This window comes from Myotis yumanensis, unplaced genomic scaffold, assembly GCF_028538775.1.
Source record: "Myotis yumanensis isolate MYYU_CA2020_CCGP unplaced genomic scaffold, mMyoYum1.0.hap1 SCAF_12, whole genome shotgun sequence".
Classification (NCBI taxonomy): domain Eukaryota; kingdom Metazoa; phylum Chordata; class Mammalia; order Chiroptera; family Vespertilionidae; genus Myotis; species Myotis yumanensis.
In genome coordinates this window covers 19,358,039-19,378,191 of record NW_027223763.1, presented here as the reverse complement: position 1 = coordinate 19,378,191, position 20,153 = coordinate 19,358,039, and the positions used below count along the sequence as shown (strand labels likewise).

At 41.3% G+C, this 20,153-nt stretch overlaps 1 protein-coding gene across 3 annotated transcripts in view; it reads right to left on the bottom strand.

Annotated features, from left to right (window-relative positions):
* Window positions 1-20,153, bottom strand: part of ELP1 (elongator acetyltransferase complex subunit 1) — a 58,779-nt gene that overhangs the window by 14,729 nt on the left and 23,897 nt on the right. For 2 of the 3 annotated variants that reach the window (XM_070430960.1, XM_070430959.1), the window contains 17 exons: window positions 19,900-20,070; window positions 16,339-16,438; window positions 14,530-14,712; window positions 12,034-12,140; window positions 11,378-11,481; window positions 10,172-10,225; window positions 9,977-10,082; window positions 9,049-9,164; window positions 8,615-8,688; window positions 7,825-7,903; window positions 7,653-7,732; window positions 6,348-6,485; window positions 6,157-6,242; window positions 5,723-5,871; window positions 2,592-2,715; window positions 1,581-1,678; window positions 255-456 (listed from right to left, as the gene is read on the bottom strand). In XM_070430960.1, the coding sequence (XP_070287061.1) occupies window positions 255-456; window positions 1,581-1,678; window positions 2,592-2,715; window positions 5,723-5,871; window positions 6,157-6,242; window positions 6,348-6,485; window positions 7,653-7,732; window positions 7,825-7,903; window positions 8,615-8,688; window positions 9,049-9,164; window positions 9,977-10,082; window positions 10,172-10,225; window positions 11,378-11,481; window positions 12,034-12,140; window positions 14,530-14,712; window positions 16,339-16,438; window positions 19,900-20,070 (1,971 nt within the window). The remainder of the gene's footprint in view (window positions 1-254; window positions 457-1,580; window positions 1,679-2,591; window positions 2,716-5,722; window positions 5,872-6,156; window positions 6,243-6,347; window positions 6,486-7,652; window positions 7,733-7,824; window positions 7,904-8,614; window positions 8,689-9,048; window positions 9,165-9,976; window positions 10,083-10,171; window positions 10,226-11,377; window positions 11,482-12,033; window positions 12,141-14,529; window positions 14,713-16,338; window positions 16,439-19,899; window positions 20,071-20,153) is intronic. The other variant, XM_070430958.1, reaches the window with a different exon arrangement.

Sequence of the window (20,153 nt, the reverse complement as noted above, 5' to 3'; positions counted from 1 at the left end):
AGATGGCAGAGCCACACAATGGAAGGACTAGTCAGATGAGAGACAATTGCTTTATTACACCATTGCATCTTAGGACTCCCGTTGTAGCAGTTTAACCTTTACTCTACTTAGTAAAGCATTCCAAATTAATTTTTATTGAGTATGAGACTACCTTAAAGTATGCTGCCCTAAATTTCTTTGCAAAACTGCCAAATAAAACAAACAAAAAACCTCCGGAGAAGTTCTCATTTGGGGGAACCTACATGCGTGTTTACCTGCCAGAGCTCTGCTGAGGCCAGCCAGCTGCTCTTTGCTCAGCTGAAGCTGGGCCGCCACACAGAGAGCCTGCTGCCAGCTGCCAGCAGCCACAAAGGCATCAAGAGCTTTTTGGTGGGCACCACAGCGGGCAAACACCAGCCCCCCTGGCTCATAGAGGTGCTCCTGCGTCAGGTGTTCCCCGTAAGCAATGCTGATATCCTGTGACAAGAGATGTAGGGTTGGTGAGGAAAGATGACAATCAATGTTTAAGTCTCCATTATATGCTGCCTTAGTTGCTAGGCTTGAAACTCTTGAATTTAGGAAAGTCCTATGGTTGATCAGTAAATTCAATCATTCTTCCATTCAAAACCTTACTGATGATGTGCCATTTATTCACTTAACAAATAACTACTGGGTACTATTCAGGACAGTGACAATGATACTGCAGTGCAAAAATAAAACCAAACCGGCAAAAAACCAAACAGGAACAAGAACCACCACCAAGTTCCTGCTCTAGGAATAGAGTAAGGACTTGCAGCGGTAAAGGCCCAGGGAGCAGTGACAATAAGCCACATGAAGAGTGAGGGAGAGTGTTCCAGGCCGAGAGCATGGAAGGCACCATGGCCACCGGGCAGGAACATGTATGGAATACACAGGAGGAATACACAAGAAGGCTGGTGCGACAAGCAGAGAGAGCACGGGCTTCCTGGCAGAGGAGACCTGAATGTTTTGAAGAACAAGTGGGGCTAAAGGAAGGGGAAGGTAGAGGGTTGGCAGCTGCAGTGGGCGCTGAAGAGGTGGTCAGGAACCCGATCATAGAAAGATGTGAGCAATTTGCAGATGAACTGGAAATGATGGCGATGGATGATGGCACAGTGAGCAGTGGTTAACAGCATGGGATCCGTAGCCTAGGTCAGCCGCTTCATATCCCCAGGTCCTTAGGCAAGTTGTTTCCTCATCTATAAACTGTGCACACCACTATCACGTTTTTATGGGACTTACATATTTAGCTCATCAGTGAGAAAGATCTGCACTTTGCAGGATGAACAGTCATGGGGCAGAGAGGCCAGGCTGCAGAGGGTGGTGGAAGCAGAGGCCCACGTGGAAGCTGTGTGGGTATTCCCCACAAGGAATCTGGGACAATGCCTAGGTTTCTGGCCTGCGCAAGTTCTTCAGAGTAGGAACAGGTCAGAACCACTGTCTCAGATAAGAAGTTCAAGGTGAGGCTAATTTGTCTGAAGATGAACCTTGAAACCAAGGAGTGTTATGGACTCAGGACCCTCACCCTTTCCAACTAAGGCACAAAGCAAAACCAGGAGTGCCACATTTCATACACCACGCACCTTGTGCTGCTGCGAGTCTGGTGGATATAACTTCAGAGCCTCATTATACAGGTTCTTATCCTTTATTAAGTTTAAGCATTCTGGGAAGTGCTCGGGTCCTGCAGGAATAAGATTCATACACACAGAAGCTTAAGACTTGGGAGGAGAAAGGATTCATTTTTACCAACGATCTCTCAACAAAATCAACAGGGGCGATTCCAAGACCTGCACGATCAGAAAATCTGGAGAAGAGAATCCAGTAATCTGAATTTTAAGATTCTGAGGTATTAGAAGCAATGCCTGGGATCAGAGTTCTACTTTACAAAACTTTTTCACACCACCCCTGATCAATGACCATCCAGCCCAATTGGGTCAACCTCCTTAATAAGAATCTCCTGGGATGCGTATTAAACATACACACGCCCGAGTACTGCCCAGCCCAACTGAATCAGTTCTCCACGGAAGCCATCAGCCAAATGCTTAACAAGCGCCCTAGTGACTCTTCCCTGCCCCCTCCCAGCCCTCAGGAAGGAATCGCAACTGCTGAAGCCAGAGGCTGCAGCCCAGGCCAGGGCTGGGTGGGAGGAGGGGGTTGGGAGCAGAGCACCCGCCACCGCGCTTGGCCCAGCCCATCACTGATGAGTAAGACTGGCTTCCAGGGCACCGCAGTGGGCACCTTGCTCTAGACAAGCCAGGCTTCCTTCGGGTGTTTGCAAACACCATGAGAACAGCGAATTATCTACTAATTTTGATTCTGAGGCACTGAAGTGAATTTAGGAGATAATCATTCTTAACCCAAAAAGGACCTCTATTTCCCTAGCTGCAGAGCCCCTCAGCTCTTTAAAAGACACTTGCTTTATCCTCAGTTCTCAGAACATATAAAATCAGGTGTACTTATGTAATTGTTAAAGATTTCAGGATTGGAAATTGAAAGCAATGTGTGTTTAAACTAACATTTTATTTTAATTTATACCCTGCCTACTTCCAAAGAAAATCTGAAGTGGAAATGAGTATAATAATCCTCATACTCACCACATTTGCTGAGGTGGCCAATGGCTTTTTCATACCGTTTCAGGTATTTGTCTATAGTGAACCGCTGATAATTAGTTTCCATTTTCTTAAGTGTATTAAGAAATGGGAGATATTCTTTTGGATCCTAAAAAAAATTATAAGTAGAACTTTATTGCTTATGATCATATTTACTTATAAAAATAAACATATAATAATTATAGCAGTAAATCCAAAGCTACATAATTTTAAGAATAGGTATCATATTAATATATTGATTACTTTTTATGTAATACTAGTGTCCCGGTGCACGGATTCGTGCACATTGAAAGGAAATTAATTAGAAGAAATATTTTAATATTGCTATTTGCCCTTTCTCTGTAATAGAAGTGTCAACCAAATTAATGATTGACAATGACAGATCAAAACACACGCGTGTGATTGGCACCAGTGAGAGCTTTATATGTATTGTGTGTGCATGAGTCAACTGAGCCTTTTATACATATAGAATAAACTTGCTTAATTAGACCTGCTTTCTGATTTAGCTAAACTTTTTTCAGCCCAGTGAAGCACCCCAACTTCTCTTTCAGGTAATTGTCAGCAACACAGCAGTAAATATCAACACAAAGCAGATTATTATTGTAGATCATGCAGGGAGAACAAAGGGTAAAATATTTAACTGTAGCAATGTTTGACTATATTCTGCGCAGTGAGATAACCTGAAGTCATTTTCAAGGTCCACCATTTCTTTCTTCTTTTCAGTCAGGTCAAGTTTCTAAACTTTCTAAATCTCCATTTTACGGCTAATGAAAAGAAAATAGGATTCTACCAAGTCTCCTAGCTACCTACTCCAGGACTTCTATGAGTATCAAATGAGATGAGGCACATGAAAAAGCTTCACAGACATTTGGTTAAGCTGTAAAATGTTTGCACCTGGCTATAAAGCAAGCCGAGTTCCTGGGCTGCAGAAACTCCAAGGAGACTAGTTACTAGGGAGAGGAAGCCAGGCGTTGCTACGTGACATCATTACCCAGTGCCCACAGTGACCATTTCCAAGCTGTGCTGTGGGCCGCATTTTGTGCCATGGGGTCTTGGCAGCATGGTCTGTGATTTGGTGGGGTGTCACTCTGGGGTGGTGGCAGGGCCTGTATCCCACTTGGGGGAAACTGAGTGTTGGTTTGTCAGCGTCAGGTCCGTGGTGCTATTTATTTTTAAATGGTCAGTGTGCGTCATGACAGCTCCTGTGTTGAGTGTCTGCCCTTTGGTGGTCAGTACGTGTCATAGCTACCGGTCAGATGGACACTTAGCCTTTTACATATATATAGATAGAAAAAGCTAAACTACATAATACAACTTTTTTTTTTGTTTTGCTAATCCTAAGGATATTTTTTCCATTAATTTTTAGATAGAGTGAAAGGGATGGGGAGAGACAGAGAGAAATATTGATGTGAGAGATACACACCGATTGGTTGTCTCTTTTATGCACTCTGACCTGGGCGGGGGACTGAGCCTGCAACCAAGGTACATGCCCTTGACTGGAATCGAACCCCTTTAGTCTGAGGACCAACACTCTATCCATTGAGCCAAACCAGCTAGGACCATAATACTTTTGATGAAAATGCTTAACACATGGGTGTTATTAGCTTTCATTAGGAATAATGACTACTTCTTACCTAAGTCTCACAATAGATACTTATTTCATAGGCTAATAAGGAAAACAAGGTTCCAATCTGTAAGATATTCAACAAATGCATCCAAGTTTCTCCTAAAAGTGCAAGGCACTGTGTTTAGAGCTGTTTCCATGACATGTCAAGCCCTCCATTTGCAAAGGCATAGTTATACTGAGTTGGACACAAAACTCTGAGGCCCTGTCAACCAAGTTTTTGTTGGCACTGATACTCTCCAGCTCTGTGCCATGCCCTGTAAAAAAATTATTTTCTTCCTGAAGAAGGGATGCTTCCTGTTCTTAATTCAATTTCACTGCCAGACACATAAGAACAATACAGGAAAAAAATCGAGAGTAAATAATCAGTGTTCATGCATGTGATGTAGGAGATAACTACAGGCCAAAACATTCAGTCATGTACAAGGGATGCAACATAACCCTGAACCTCAGGAAAGGTAGTCTAGAAGAGGACAGACTGGGCTGCAGGGGTAGACACGGTGCAGTGGATTACATGGGGGCCAGCTCCTCCAATCCCTGGGCGGTGGGTAGGGAGGCAAAAATGGCTTACTGGGATCCCTGGCTGAGGTGGCTCAGTTGGTTGGAGCGTCATCCCGATTGTGGGTTCGATCCCATCAGGGCACCAAAAAAGAAAAAGAACGGTATACTGGGCAGATGCCACCTTGGCATCCTTTAACCAAGATGAGTGAGAATTAGCCAGGTGAATGGGGAGGGTGAGGGGGGAGGCAGAAGTCATGTTATCCACAAAGGTGTGTGGTGGCTAAGGCAACAAAAGCACTGCCTTTCCTCCACGGGCAGAGAAAAGGGGACAATGTGAAGAGACGAGGACAGAGATACACAGGGAACAGACCACAGAGGATGTTTAAGTAATATTACGGCCTTTGAATTCCATGCTGGGGCCATGGGGACTATAAAGTATTTAAAACAGAGAAATAAAGGATCAAGTTTTCTTTTTTGGAAAGGTCACTCTGACAAGAGCAAAGAAAGGAATGGTAGGGGATGAAACCAAGGCTGTACAATAGATAAAAAAGGTGCAGGCCAGGGGCGCTCAAACATTTTGACTGTAGCATGCTAAGGGGGACAGAGGCCCCAAACCTTTCTATTTTCCATGTTCCTACTTTCCACTAGAAAAATGAGCTATAAAATAGAGACCTGAATTGGAATACGATTCGTTTGTTCTATTTCCTTGATAAGAGGAGAATTTGTTCACACATATGCCTATAATCTTAAAAATAACCACATAATTTTATTTCACTTGCTCAACCTAGCAATCAAAACACTTTGATAAGCATAGAACTATGATAGAGAATGGCACTTAGAAGCGTGGGCCCGGAGACTCTCAGATCTGCCTCCAGCCCTGTGCTCCCAGGACAGTATCGGGCAGAACACTGTTCCATTAGGAGAGGGATTCATGCTGCCATGATTACATAAACGAGAACCAAAAAGATGGCAAAGCAGCAACTCCACGTACCTTCTGTGACTTCTCAGCTACCATGAGGACCAAATCAAAGTCATAGGTCCCAAGAGAATGATCATATAATTCATTCACATCTACCAGCAGCAGCAAATACTTCAGGGCCTCTTCAGCACTCACACCATCAGTAACAGGGGTAGTGCTTCCTGTCAGTGTCAGAAAACAAAACAGAACAAAACCATCTGGGCAAAAACCCACACACCTGGCATCATAACCAGAAGACAAAGAAACACATTTTCCAATAGACAGATATCTCTGATCCTTTTGTACATGCAGCACTGAAAAGAACGACACAGATCTTAACATGGCCCCTCAAAGGCCACACGTTAAATCCGTGCTGTGACCCTGGTCCTGGTCAGCGTGCTCTCCCGAGCTGGGAAGGCTGAGACAATCAGGCCCCGAAAACCCTCTTTCTGTGAACGGGTCTCTACCTTGAAGCTCGTGTACCTTCTGCAGCACAACTTCCAGTTCTGGGGTTGTTTTCTTCACATGAGAGGTGAGGATGGACAGGCAGTACCTGAGGTCAGACACAAAGAGCAACACAGGATGAGAAGGATGAACAGAATAAGGACAGCTATGTGCTTGTGTCATTCACAAGATGCCCCTAACGCGGCACACGTACTTGTCAGGGTCTATGCTCTCCATGGCAGCTCGCATGGCATCGCAGATAAGGTCTACTTTACTCCCCTCGAGACCCCTAGACTGTGGGACAGTGTCGGGAACTGGTGGAGGGTACATGGTAGTTGTGACATCTTCTTCCCTAAGAACAAGTGTGTATTAAAAGGTCATTAACTGAACCTGTGTCCCCTCTCAAACCATTCACATAAAACCAAGTGTGCTGATGAGACAATAAATAAAAATAGCTATTTTTAAAAAAAGCTATTGGAAAACAGTTTAATTATAAAAATACTCATATAAGATAAAAAATGGAGAAATTTATTGAGAAATGAAAACATGTCTACAAAAGACCTGTATAGTGATATTCATAGGTGTTTTATCCAGAGAGCCCAAACGAGGCACAGACTAGATGTCCATCACTGGGGAATGATGAACAAACTAGTATATTTATACAGTGGCATTCTATTGAGTGATAAATAAGATGGATCTTGAATACATGTAAAATGGATGAATCTCAAGATAATATACACTATGGGAAAGAAGCTTTATTTACACAGAAAAATAAATATTCTGAGTCCATTTATAAAGTTCCTGAACATGAGAAACTGATCTATGGTGTAAAACTCAAAACAGTGGCTGCCTAGGGGTCAGGGACTGACTGAGAAGGGACTGGGGGGAACCTGGTGGAGGTTCAGGTTACATGGAAGCATACATTTGTCAAAACTCACTGAAGGGTACACTGATTGTTGCATTTCACTATAAATACAGCGGGACCCTGTATGCAAACGATAAGATACACTCTAGATAGTGCTATGCAAAATGAAATACTGAGGTACAGGTACACTGATGTAATTACCTTGAAATTAGTCTAAAAATAGATGATGCATGAACAGGTGGCAAATAGTGATAAAGCAAATATAGAAAAATATGGATTCTAGAATCTAGGTGGAGGTACAGGATGCTCATGTGACAATTCTCTCAATTTTCTATGTTTCAAATTTCTCATTAAAAAGTTGGAGAAATGGTCAATGCAGACATAAGAAGACACCATTTTCTTTTAAATTCATAAAAACAGTTTTATATGACTACCTAAAAATAAAGTCAAATAATAATTCTGACCTATATAAAGTCTTAGTTTTAAATAGATTGTTTTTAAAAAGGAAAGATCCAGTACATATGGTTAAGAGTTATAGTGACAAAAAAAAAATACTAGACATTAATTTTTCCCCTCTAGCTATCTATTTGATTTCCTTAACTAGAAGAGAGAAAATCATGACTATGATACTCATGAATTATTCAAAATACTTACTTCAATTCTGTGAAAAACAAATTAATATGATTTACAGAATCTATCTGTTTTATGAAGGACTCCACATTTTCAAGAAACACCTACCCAAAAAAAAGGACAAAACATTTTAGTTCAGATCACATTAGTTCAAGTCTAAAGGAAGCTAGGGTAAACAGCAGCGTGAGAAAGTTACCTTAGGGTTATGATCATAAATCAGATTGAGATTAATTCTCAGTTTTCTCATGCATTCAAATGCTTCTTTAAACATAAGCCTGTGAAGAGAATGGATAAAGAAGGCATTTCACAAAAACTAAGCTCCCCGGACCCAGCACGTTTCCATTATGATACAAACCAGTTCTAATGAGATTACAGCCCAAGTGCCAAACAACTGCTAATGGATTTTCACTCTGAAATCACAGAATAAAAAAATCGGCTACCAAATTCATTTACCTTCTGAAAAGGAATGATTTAATCATCATGGCAGGATGAGGACTACATCCTCACAGACACACTCATCATGGAACTTAGGTCGTTCTTAACAAAATAATGCAAAGCTTCTCCTGTACCGAGTCAGACAATGGATCATTTCCCTCCTAACAGTGGCTCAGGCACTTTGGGTCATGGGCCCCCTGTGAACCAGAAAGCCTTGGGCCTACTGCCTAGAAAGACAGACTCAGTTGGTGCAGTGTCCCATCTGAAGCCACGAGGGTCCCCTAGGCTAGGAAGCCCTGACTTACAAGATGAGCTTCATGATCCCTTCTGCTGGAAATGTCACTATACTATATGGCATTAAAATCAGTGTAGATCATGTCACCACAATCAATTTAATAAATATTAAAAAGAAAAATCAAAGTGTAAAAAAAAAAAGCCTCTGAGAATCTGATTGATGACATCTGTAATGAAGGTTTTAAACCTTAAAAGGATACTTATGATCTTCACACATAAGTCATAACAAGCTAACTAGTCCTGTACGTGGTACTTACTTGTCCAACCACTTCCGAATCTGAGCTAAAACCAGGGCTCGATGATGAACAACTTCTAAGTTTCCCCTTGGCATCTTAAAATATATAAATCAAAATAATAATGTTTTAAATTAAATAGAAAACATTTAAATACCCAGGCTACACAACTTTACCTAACTTCGCAGTGAACTACCACGCGAGGTAAAATGAGCACACTTTTAGCAGAATCTAGTTGTGCTCAATATTTATACTGACTTTCCAGAAAAGCTTCCCTTTTAGTCTTACTAGGCAGAGCCTGTATGAACACTCCTTTGTAATCAAGCTAACAGAACCTGGCAAGGAAAGACTTAAATAGATTACTGCAAATGAAAAGAGAGCCTAAAATACAATCTGCAAGAACTGTTTGGTATTGACTGTCCAATGGCAATCAGAAACAGCCTGGAAAATCAGCTTACCTGTAGTATCAGCTTTGTGTCCTGGGGCACAACAGTGACAATGCGTGAACCCCGCTCCACCATCCGCAGCGTTTCCCCGTTAGATGCATGACTGCTGCTCAGACCTGCCTGTAATGCTAGAGACAACATGGGCCTTAATCACTGTCATGACCAGGCACTCTCCATTACCTGCAGCTGAAACTGCACGTTATCTGAAATACAGGAGAGCAGTTACTAACCAGGCTCCTTTGCTCTCCCACTCAACCTCAAGACCATCAGCCTTTCTGATAAAGTCTCATTCCTCGAACTTGCCCTCTCTCAGAGCCTTCATGCATATTCTCACACACAACTCATCAACTGCCTTGGAAGACACAGGGAGAATGGGCAGCTTCTCTCGTTCTTAGCACTATAATCATACCAGGGAATGATTCCATTTCCAAGTGGGGATTTTCTGAATAAGGAAAATACACACACACAGGGGGGTGGGGTTGAAGGTGAGCGGATGGGTGGGCATGGAATAGAAGAAAAAACAGAGCCAATTTCCTACAAACCCCAGACGAAGTCCTTCAGAGGGTACAGCGGAGGGTGGCACAGTGAGAAAAGATTACAAAGTCACCGCATATTGCTCGTTTGGTATTTACTGGTAACTCACAGCAAAATATTAGTTATATAAGGAAATTTCCTGAACAATTTTTGTTTAACTTTAGAATATTCTGCTTAAGAAAGGACTTCCTTTTCTGGAAGTCTTTGCTAACTGGTGCAGGATGATTGAACTGCGATGCTGTGCTGAGATTAGGGACGAAGGAACTAAACTCTAATGGTATTCTCCTGTCCAGGACTCCACAGTCAAAAGCCAAAGTAGGTGAAGAACTTGGAAGTCATCAAGACCTCAAAGGACAAAAGATAGCAGAAGAGGGACCATTTTCTATTTTATACACTGAGAACTTACTTTTTAATGAAGCATCACTCAGACAAAAACATTGGCAGGTGTGAGAATGAGTTGTTAACAACAAAAATTCATCATATACTGCAAATGATGTGATATTGGAAGCAACCTACAAGGTAAGGGAGACAAGGGGAAATTTAGCTTTATTACTTGGAGACAACACTGAAGAAGATCCGTCACCAAACCACGCCTTTATACCTCATTGTCATTGATGAAAAAGCGACACCTGTTAGTCAGACCAAGGACATATTCCTGCAAAGAAATAAAACTGAAATTATAAACAATTCTAACCAAACTAGTTTAACCTAACCTTTCAATCACACAGTTCTACTGGCCTGTGATTTCACATCTAAGTCTCTGTAATCAGGACTGAATAGATATGTTAGATGTGGTTGGTCCAGAAGCCATCCAATCCATCTGCAGGCCCTGTCATTTCTATCTCCTACCTGCATCTCAAATATGCCACCTTTCTGCCCTCACTGCCTCCACTCCAACAGTCACTTCCATACTCATCCTTTCCAACCTACTCTCCACCCGGCAGCCAGAAAACATTTCAAACCATAAAGCAAATCACATTATTCTGCTGATTTAAAATTACTAATAATCTTCCTGCCTTTGTTAAGTAAATAAAAAATCCACACTCCTTCCTATGGCCTTTCACTGAGTCCCAGCCACACTGCTTCCATTCAGTTCCTTGAATAAGCTGAGCTCTTTCCAAACTCAAGATGTGTAGTTCCTTGTCCCTGGGACACTCCCCCTTCCTCAGGGAGCCTTTTCTTCCTTCACAGCTCAGTACACACACACCATAGAGCTTTCCAAAGTAGGTCCCCCATCCTCATAACTATCATCCTCCACTTAGTCCCCAGCACCTCACCATTCTCTGTCATTACACCCTGCTTGTTTCCTTCATTCTCCCGTTGGAGGGGCTAATCATATAATCTATTGATAGAGTATAAAGTCCCAAGAACAAGGAATTGAATAGCTGTTGTGCTTTATAACAACTGTATCCTACCACCCACCACAATTATAGGCATTTTAATATTTGATGAATGACAACCTACTGAATACTACTTTCAAGATTACATTTCTGTTGTTCCCAAGAGGTATTTAATAAAACTAACTGTGTCTGTTCTGTACAACTGGGGATGAAAGTTTGCTAACTGCATTCTATTTTTAAATTTATAACTCCGAGGAAGGGATTAACTAAAGCCTGCTTGCCAGGCAACCTCTTAATTCCATCTCACAGAGGAAGCTAGGGCTCAGGGAACTGGACCTTCTCAATGTTGCCTTATGATTTAGTGGATCCAGGCTCACCTCCAGAGCCCATACTCTTTGTACCTAATGCTATCAGATCTTGGGTCCCTACTTTTAAGTGGTAAATTTTTCTGCCCTGTGATCACTTACCTTCCCTCCAATCACGGCCAATTCAATCTGTGTGCATTCATAAGGAATTTGAACAGGAAATCCACCCGGGTTCTTCCAGGGTTCAACAAATGGAGAAGGTGATTCTGCAGGATTAGCAGAGGAGGTTTACCAAGAACTGATCTGCTCTTTGTAAAAAAAACTGTCCCATTAATACTTACTAAAACACTTAACATGCAATTTGGATTACTTTCCAAATGTATTCTGCAAACTCATTAGGGTATTCCAATTCATTACAAGAGAAAACAGTTAGGAAACACCTGCCGCCCTGGCCGGTGTGGCTCAGTTGGTTGGAGCATCATCCCATGCACTGAAAGATTGCTGGTTCAACTCCCCATTAGGGCACATGCCCAGGTTGTAGGCTTGATCCCTGGTAGGGGGTGTGAAGGAAGCAACTGATCAATGTTTTGCTCTCACATGATGTTTCTCTCTCTCCCTCTCCCTTCCTCTCTGTCTACAAATCAATAAAAAATCTTTTTAAAAAAGAAAACACCTGCAAATCCTCGCTATAGCTTAGGGTTTTCCAGAGTAATTAAAAGACCTAACAGTCAATGTGGCACAAACAAGATACAAGTCATGTTTTTAACAATGAAACATCATATAAGTCATAAACATGGTTTCCTAACTGTGATACTCACCCCAAAGGTACTTCAGTATCTGGCCACCAGCTAGCTGCAATGCTACTGTCTTGGTCTTGGAATTGCAACATAGGCTGATTATGACCCCATCCACTGTCACAGATGAACTGACAAAAGTGAAAAAAAGGGAGGAAGGGGATGTGAATAGATCTAGTTTTTCTCAAAAGTAGTGACATTTCACAGATTTTGCAAAACAGAAAAAGAAACAAGCAATTTCCTTTTGGTGCTACTCAGCGTATTTCAATACAATATACACAACACACATACACACGATAAACTATTGCAATCACAAGCCCAGATTAAGCGATTACCTGTCACATCACACTATTTTCCACAATACAAATAAGCTGGAGTCTACACTGTGAAGTCATCATTCCTATTCTGGTAGCAACTCATTATAACTTATTGCAACTTATCACCTTCATTAGACATACTTGGTATCAATAATATTTTTGTCTTCTTAAAATATAAACTACATTAATGAAGCAGTGAGTCAGTAGGAACATAGAACACTCTCTATCACTATCATATTTGTTCATGGAAATCTGTGGGTCTTCATTCATGGGGAGAGGGGAAATGTGCTGTTGCCATTGTATTTTTTCCTGAGTGAATGAACATATACATCTTAAACAGACTAGATATGTCTTAAAGGAAGTGAAAGAGATAGTGATTAAAAAAAATGATTCCAATGCTAACATTTAGTCTAAGATTTTTTAACCAATCTATGAAATACCAAAATGTCCCAAGTTCTGTGAGGATAAATTATCTGTAAGTTAAGAGAACAGACTCTGGAGCTAGTCTTGCTGGGACTGGGATCTCAGGCAAGCTATTACCGTGCCCTGTGCCTTGGCTGTCACAGCTGTAAAACGCTAACAGTACATACTCCAAAGAGGTCCTGTGAGACATCCGTAATATTGGTAAAGCACTAAGAAGAGTACCTTTTACAAAGACGAACTGTAGTATGTAAGCTAGTAAGAGCTGCAAGCTAATCAAGGGATTTTATATTCCTCAAAAACACTGATATTTTATATGAACAAACAGTCTTTTTTTGAGAAACAAAGGTCAAAGCAACAGAAATATTTTTTAAATCACTTTCTCATTCCCTTTTCAGTAAATGAAATGACTGTCTCTAGCTTTTTTTTCTATAAATAATTTTAAATTTTATGTCTCATCACTATGTTGTACACCAGAAATATAGTTTGCTAAGTGTAATTAAAAATAAAAAAAATAATTTCTTAAAAAAAGAATTTTAAATTTTGAAAAGTAGAAATTTCATAATTTAGACATGTCTAATGAAAACTGCTTTGCTTTTCAAAAGTAAATTCCTGGTATCTTGAAGTGCTACATGTAGCTACAACATTTTCTGCATTGAGACATATTCACAAAAAGCTTTTAAAAATATAAAGAGTTATGAATCAAAGATTAGGAGTTAATGACTGCATCAGAATGTTTGATATATACAATGAGGAAAGGTTCCTAATTTTGCAATAAGGGTTTTCAGAGTTTAAATCTAAGCAGATCTTTCATTACAAATGAAGCTAGAGATAATATCAGTGTATATCCAAGGTGCCAAATGTGACACTGGAAACCTGAGGATTTCCCAGAACTGCCCAGACAATGCTATCTATCTACTGCACAACAGGGCTTGCCTTACAGAAAACCACATTCATGAACCAGAACCTGTTACATGACAAAGACGCAGTCAGGGATCAAAATGAAACTCAAGGCTAGGGGGCAGTGAAATTTAGCAAAGAAAAATAGAGGAATCCTGTAAAATGCAGTCTACCATGACAGAAAACAGATCTCTGGCTAACTGGGGATGGTGGTGGACACAAAGGGCTATGTCACAAAGGGGCATAAGGAAATGTTTGTGGGGAAAGTATATGTTCTATTTCCTGATTGTATGGCTTCATGGATGCATACAGATATCAAAAGTTATCAAATTGTACACACAAATTTTTGTAATTTGTTGTGTGTTGATTATACCTCAATGAAACTATAAAGTTAAAAAATAAAAACAAAAAGATGATTGAAAGAAGAAAAATAGAGGAGACTATTCAGTAGTAAATGCGTCATGTGCCAAACAGAATGTAAAGAGAGGCCAGACATCAAAATATAGCACATACAAATAGATCTTATAACATAACTGATTTTAATAACTAACAAGGGTAATCAGAGTGACTGATTCTCATGGGCTAGCAATTGCCTTGCTGGAATGTAAGCATATGCTCAATTAAAAATTTTAACACACTTCAAAATGTTTTGCCTCATCTTTGGTATTTGTCCTCTTTTTTACCGCTTCTTGACACATTTTCAGCCGGTATTTTGACATGACTCAAAATTAGACTTAACCTCTTGCCAAGTGTGTCTAACAAGGAAGCTACTGCCTCTTAACCTACCTCACTGGAAGCCGAAAAAAGTCCTATGCTCATGAAGACGAAACAGAAAAGCATAACTCTACCTATTACCACATGGAACACAGAAGGGCTGTGATACCTAATAGTGAGCTGTCCTTGCTGGTCATCTGTCTCGGAAGAGGCCGTGGTGAGATGGTGAATGACGGACTGTGGGCTGGACTGACTGTGGCGTACGGCCAGGAAGACGTCTTCTTGGATCCAGGTGAGAAAGCTGAGCTTCAGTGGATTTACTTCTTGATCTTCACTATTCTCAAACTGAATTCTGTTTTAAATATTGAAGAATATCTAAGAATGAAACTTTAATACCACTGAGATTTCCCTAATGAAGGAAGAACGAACCACCCTGTATATAGGCAACACCTAGTTATTTGTAGAGGCAAAACCTGAAATGATGTCAAATACTAAAAAAAAACCAAAATACTGTTTGTCTGGTTCTAAAATGTGGTTTCTGTTTATTTAATATTGTTTCTTATTCTCTGAGAGCTTCAGATTTATGAATCTGACCACACAAGAAAATTACCTGCCCTGGGTTGACCCTACACTAATAAACCCAGAGGTTTTCCACTGTCCCACTTACCAGCATTCAAACCAAACTGCAGCAGCGAGCTGGACTTCAATAGAATGGGTCCTTTCCCAAGCATCTCACACCAAAATGAATACATTAACTTGAGAGTCTCCCTGCCTCTAACATCTTCTGCAGCATTTATGCAGCAGAGGACAGCACTTTTTGCTGCCTCATGCAGGACTCATAATGGCCACTTCTTGCCTTTGAGTTCAAGCAGCAAACCCTCGGCGTGCACTGAAGGAGCGGGTCTCTAGCCCAATCTTCCTCCTCAACCAGCTCCCAGGACTCAGCCTCTCCACGGCACGCAGCCCCATGCAGGAGCAGCCCCACCTGGTTCTTGCTGACATTCTTCTGCCTGCCACACCCAATGTTCCCAATCCTCCTCTGCAATCCTAACCTAGTCCTACCCCTGCTTCAAGGATGGAGATAAGTATTCGCGTCCCTCATGAAGACTTCTCTAAATGAAACTATATTCTACATTGCCTTACACTTTCTTCCTCTAGTGGTTTCAAGTCTGTGAAGTAAAATCGTCCATATAAATGTTCTTTGAAAACTTCTAAGCATTATATATAGGCAGCCCCCAAATCATACACAGGTTAGACACGTATATACATTTCTGAAATATATTGCATATATTTAAGAAACGTTCAGTTATTTGCTCTAGTCAGTTTATTATTACTATTAATTTAAGAATAAATGCTCCCAGGAGTCAGAATAGAGCAGGAATTAAGAGCACAGACTCATCAAGAATAGACTCAAATCCTGGATTCTCACAGGAATGGCAATATAATTTATAAATTGGCTTCTGGGTCATTTTATAATGCCTATAGTATACCTGAGGTATTCAATTACACCCAGTCATTTCTAGTATTATTTCCATGGGAAGATGTATTCTGATTTCCAAACTGGAAGCCTCAAAACACAGCACCCAGAGGTTTTGGAGTGTAGGTAGAGGCAAAGACAGAGGCTGCTGTAGGTCAGCCATATGTTAATAACCTAGACATCCTCATTTAGGTACGTGAATGCAATCTGCCCTGTCAATTCATCTCCATCTTTCCCATGCAATGTTTCCCTGGAGAAGCAAGGACTGTTGAGAAGAATGGGTTTTAGGCTGGTTTATTACTTGGGCTCTCCTGCACCCATCATCCTACATGATTCAGAATCCAGGTAAGTGGCTTCCCCAACGGGGCTGAAAAACCAGCACCCGGGTGTGGTATCTACTTGTTCCACTTAGCAACAAGCACAGGATAACAACTGGGTAATTTAGGAGTAAATGCTGGCTCCTTCTGTTCCCAGGCGTTCCGATAACTAAGAACCACCTACTTGTATCTCTTTTCCAGATGAGGTGTCTCAAAGGAAACTTTAAATCCACTTCCACCCACAGCTCCCAGTTTCACCGTGGGATCCACACTTGAACTATCACCTAGAAAACAAAATTGCAAGTCCAATTATATCAAACTACGAACACTTCTCCTCATACTAAGTTTATGGGGTTCTGGAAGTCAAACTACTTTACAAACAAAGCAATCCAGAAAACAGTCACATCTCAATCTCTTTTTAAAATCTCTGCGTACCTTTCAGGCTTAACCAAATCTTTTTTCCCCTTCATACTACCCCAGTCACAATCCTCGCTGTACCTCAGCAAGACCAGGGAGGGCTGTCCTCTCACCCCAGTGCTACTTCCTCCACTGCCCCACCACCACCTCTCACCAACCTAGCATCCTTCATCAAAAGATATTCTCTTTCCATTCTTGATCCAGTTTATTCACTGCACAGCAGCCAATACAACCCTTTAAAAAACTGAGTCAGAACACCACGCTCTTCTGCTCTACACCCTCCGGAGGCTTCCTGTCTCACACAGAATAAACACTGAAGTCTTACCAGAGCCTTTGAGGCCAACGAGAGCTGTTTCCTGTCACCTCTCTGACTCCACCCACCACCCTCCCCTTACCCCCTCTGCTGCAGCCTCCCTGAACTCCTGGCTATTTCCTACACAGACAAGCACCTTCGCCATTGCTCTCTACTCTACCTAGAATGCTCTTACCCCAGGCATTCACATGGCTCCCTCTCCAATTGCCACTGGGTCTCTGCTTAAATGTCACCTTCACATAGAGGCTTCCTGACCACCTCATGCTCTCCCATACCCTGACCTTGCTTATTTTTCTCCACAGCATTTACCACCTCATAGACTTCAACTTTTATTTACTATATTTCTCCCCAACTAGAAGATAAATTCCACAATCATATGGACTAGAATAAAACGTGTCATATAAGAGACAATCAATAAACATGGAGCAATACTCGGGACACAGCAAATGTCTCCTATGCAAGTTCTGGCATCTAATTTGTCTCCACTGGACTCAAAGGTGCACTACTCGCCTCCAAGTTGTTCATTTGTATCACAAGCTCTTTCCCTTCGGCTCAGTAGCCCTTATCAGTATTCTGACTTGCCCACTCTGAGACCTCAAACTGGAATATCCTGACTTTAACATCAACTTCCAATCTTTCCTCTTCTCTTTCCTTTTAATCCCGATAAAATGCATTATTCCTCAATGTTCACTGTCACCTGCACAACAGCTGACGTTCGCTGCTTCTACACAGCAATCCTGACCCCCCGCCCCCCCGCTGTGCTCCCTGCGCAGGTGAGCTGTCCACACCAGGGCCATCGTCTGAAATTGCTCCATGTTTAAAAAGCCTAATCTCTACATCCTACATTTTAATATATTTTATTGATTTTTTACAGAGAGGAAGGGAGAAGGATAGAGAGTTAGAAACATCGATGAGAGAGAAACATCGATCAGCTGCCTCCTGCACAGCCCCTACTGGGGATGTGCCCGCAACCAAGGTACATGCCCTTGACCGGAATCGAACCCGGGACCTTTCAGTCTGCAGGCCGACGCTCTATCCACTGAGCAAAACCGGTTAGGGCCATCCTACATTTTAATAACAACTCCCACAACCTTTTCCCAGACTCTTTTATACCCAAATACGCTATAACATGCTCCCCACTCTCAAAGGCTTCCAGCTCCCAGCTTTGTATTTTTTCTACAGACACTTCCCTGGCTCAAACTCTCATCATCTCCTGCCTAGTCACTCTGAGCAGCCCCACTGGTATGTCTGCTTCCCCGTGCCCACACCATGGCCTGCCCACACACAGCCACCTGACACACCGCCCGAGAGCGAGGTCTAACCTGCCCTATCTGATCATGGTGTTGTATCAGTATCATGAATGTAGGGTGCTACAGAATTTCATTCTGGGGAGATAGAGGTGTTCTAAAATTGACTGTGCTGATGGTTGCAAAACTGCAAATATACTAAAAACCATAGAGCTGTACACCCTAAATGGATGAGTGGTGTGAATAAAGTTATTTTTTAAGTGAATGTAGGATAAAATATTCTGTACATAGTAAAACAATAAACAATTATACAATCTTAAATTAGTATCATCTAGTAAGCACCACAAAAGCTTACTCTACATCTGATTCTTTTAAGCTAAGAAAACCAGCAGTAACAGTAGTCAAGTATAAAGACAATCACTTATTTACTTTTGATATTACAGGTTGATAATAAAGTCTACTTTGAAAAGAAGTTAATTTTTGCTTTTTCTGATTTTCCTTAACAATGAACACATTACTTTTTAAAAAGTTATTAAGAAATAAAAAGTTTACGGAGAACTGTTATAGCATTTTACAGAGTAAAACTAAAATCAGAGTAGCTGGAGACATATCCAAGTACAGTAAGTCCTTACTCAATACCATTAATGGGTTCTGCGACTTTAACAAAATGATATGTAACAAAATCTATTTTATCATAAGGTAACTGGTATAAACAAGAGTTCCTACACAGCATCTCATCAACATTCCAACAAAATGACACTGAACAAAAGGAGGGCCCACTGTATTGTTAGTATAAACAGAAGCCTGCTAATTCAACAGAAACACTGATTAGCAGGGAATTCCAATATAAATTAGTTAATTTTGATTATTCTATCCTAGCAGCTATCTAGATTGTTCTCTGAGAATGCATAAGTTATTTGAAAACAAGGCCACCAGTGCCATTTGCCTGTATAATTCATGACATGAACATAGAACTCACAACTAAAAAAAAGTGTCAGGTTTCCCCAGCCCATCAGGAAAGCAACTAGGAACTGAGAGCAATGGGGCTGTGGAAAAAAACTGGATTAGAAGCTACGACACCTCAGTTGGACTCCCTGTCCATGCTTGCTGAAGCAAATTGCAAACCCGCTGGCATTCTATCCTTCATTATAAAAAAGAAAAAATCCAGCCCAACCAGTATGGCTCAGTGGTGGAGTGACGTTGACCCATGAACCAAGAGGTCATTGGTTACATTCCCGATCAGGGCACATGCCCGGGTTGCAGGATCAATCCCCAGTAGGGGGCGTGCAGGAGGCAGCCAATGATGTGTTTCTCTCTCATCAATGTTTCTATCTCTCTATCCTTCTCCCTTCCTCTCTCTCTAAAATCAACAAAAACGTTAAAAAAAACAACAAAAAAGTCCATCAGTGACACTGCTCCTAGGAGTGCTGTGAGATCAACTGAAAATATGTGCAAAGGCAATGAAAACTGTAAAACACGTTACAGGTGTAATAAGATACCATCCTATTTCCAGGGGTGAATGTTATTCTTTAAATAACTGACTCTTCAAGTTCAACAAAGCAAAGGAATAGCTCTTATAAGCCAGAGTAAGACTGAAATTCCCTCAAAAAGACCCCCCCACAAGCCAATTAAATATCATGATGATAAAGATATTAATTATAAACTTCAAAATTTTTAGAAACACTAGAGCGAAGGCAACATCAAACTATAACTTGCTTTTTAGAGGGGAAACCTGACTCAGAACATCTTGTAACAGTTCTGAACATACCATATTTATAGACAGAAATCTGGTTGCTGGCATCGAGGATAGCGAGGTCGTTACTCCTTTCAGGGCACGCAGAGAACATGACTTGATTCACAGGCTCTGGGAGCAGCATTCGATGGGTGTACATGGGAGGTGGGACTACACTCTGCCGGAAGACTGTCACCAATACCCTGTCTGCATGTGACAGAGAAGGAGGAGGAGGATCAGACACATGGATGTTCAATTGTGAAATAAGGCACCAGAACAGCACAGTACCA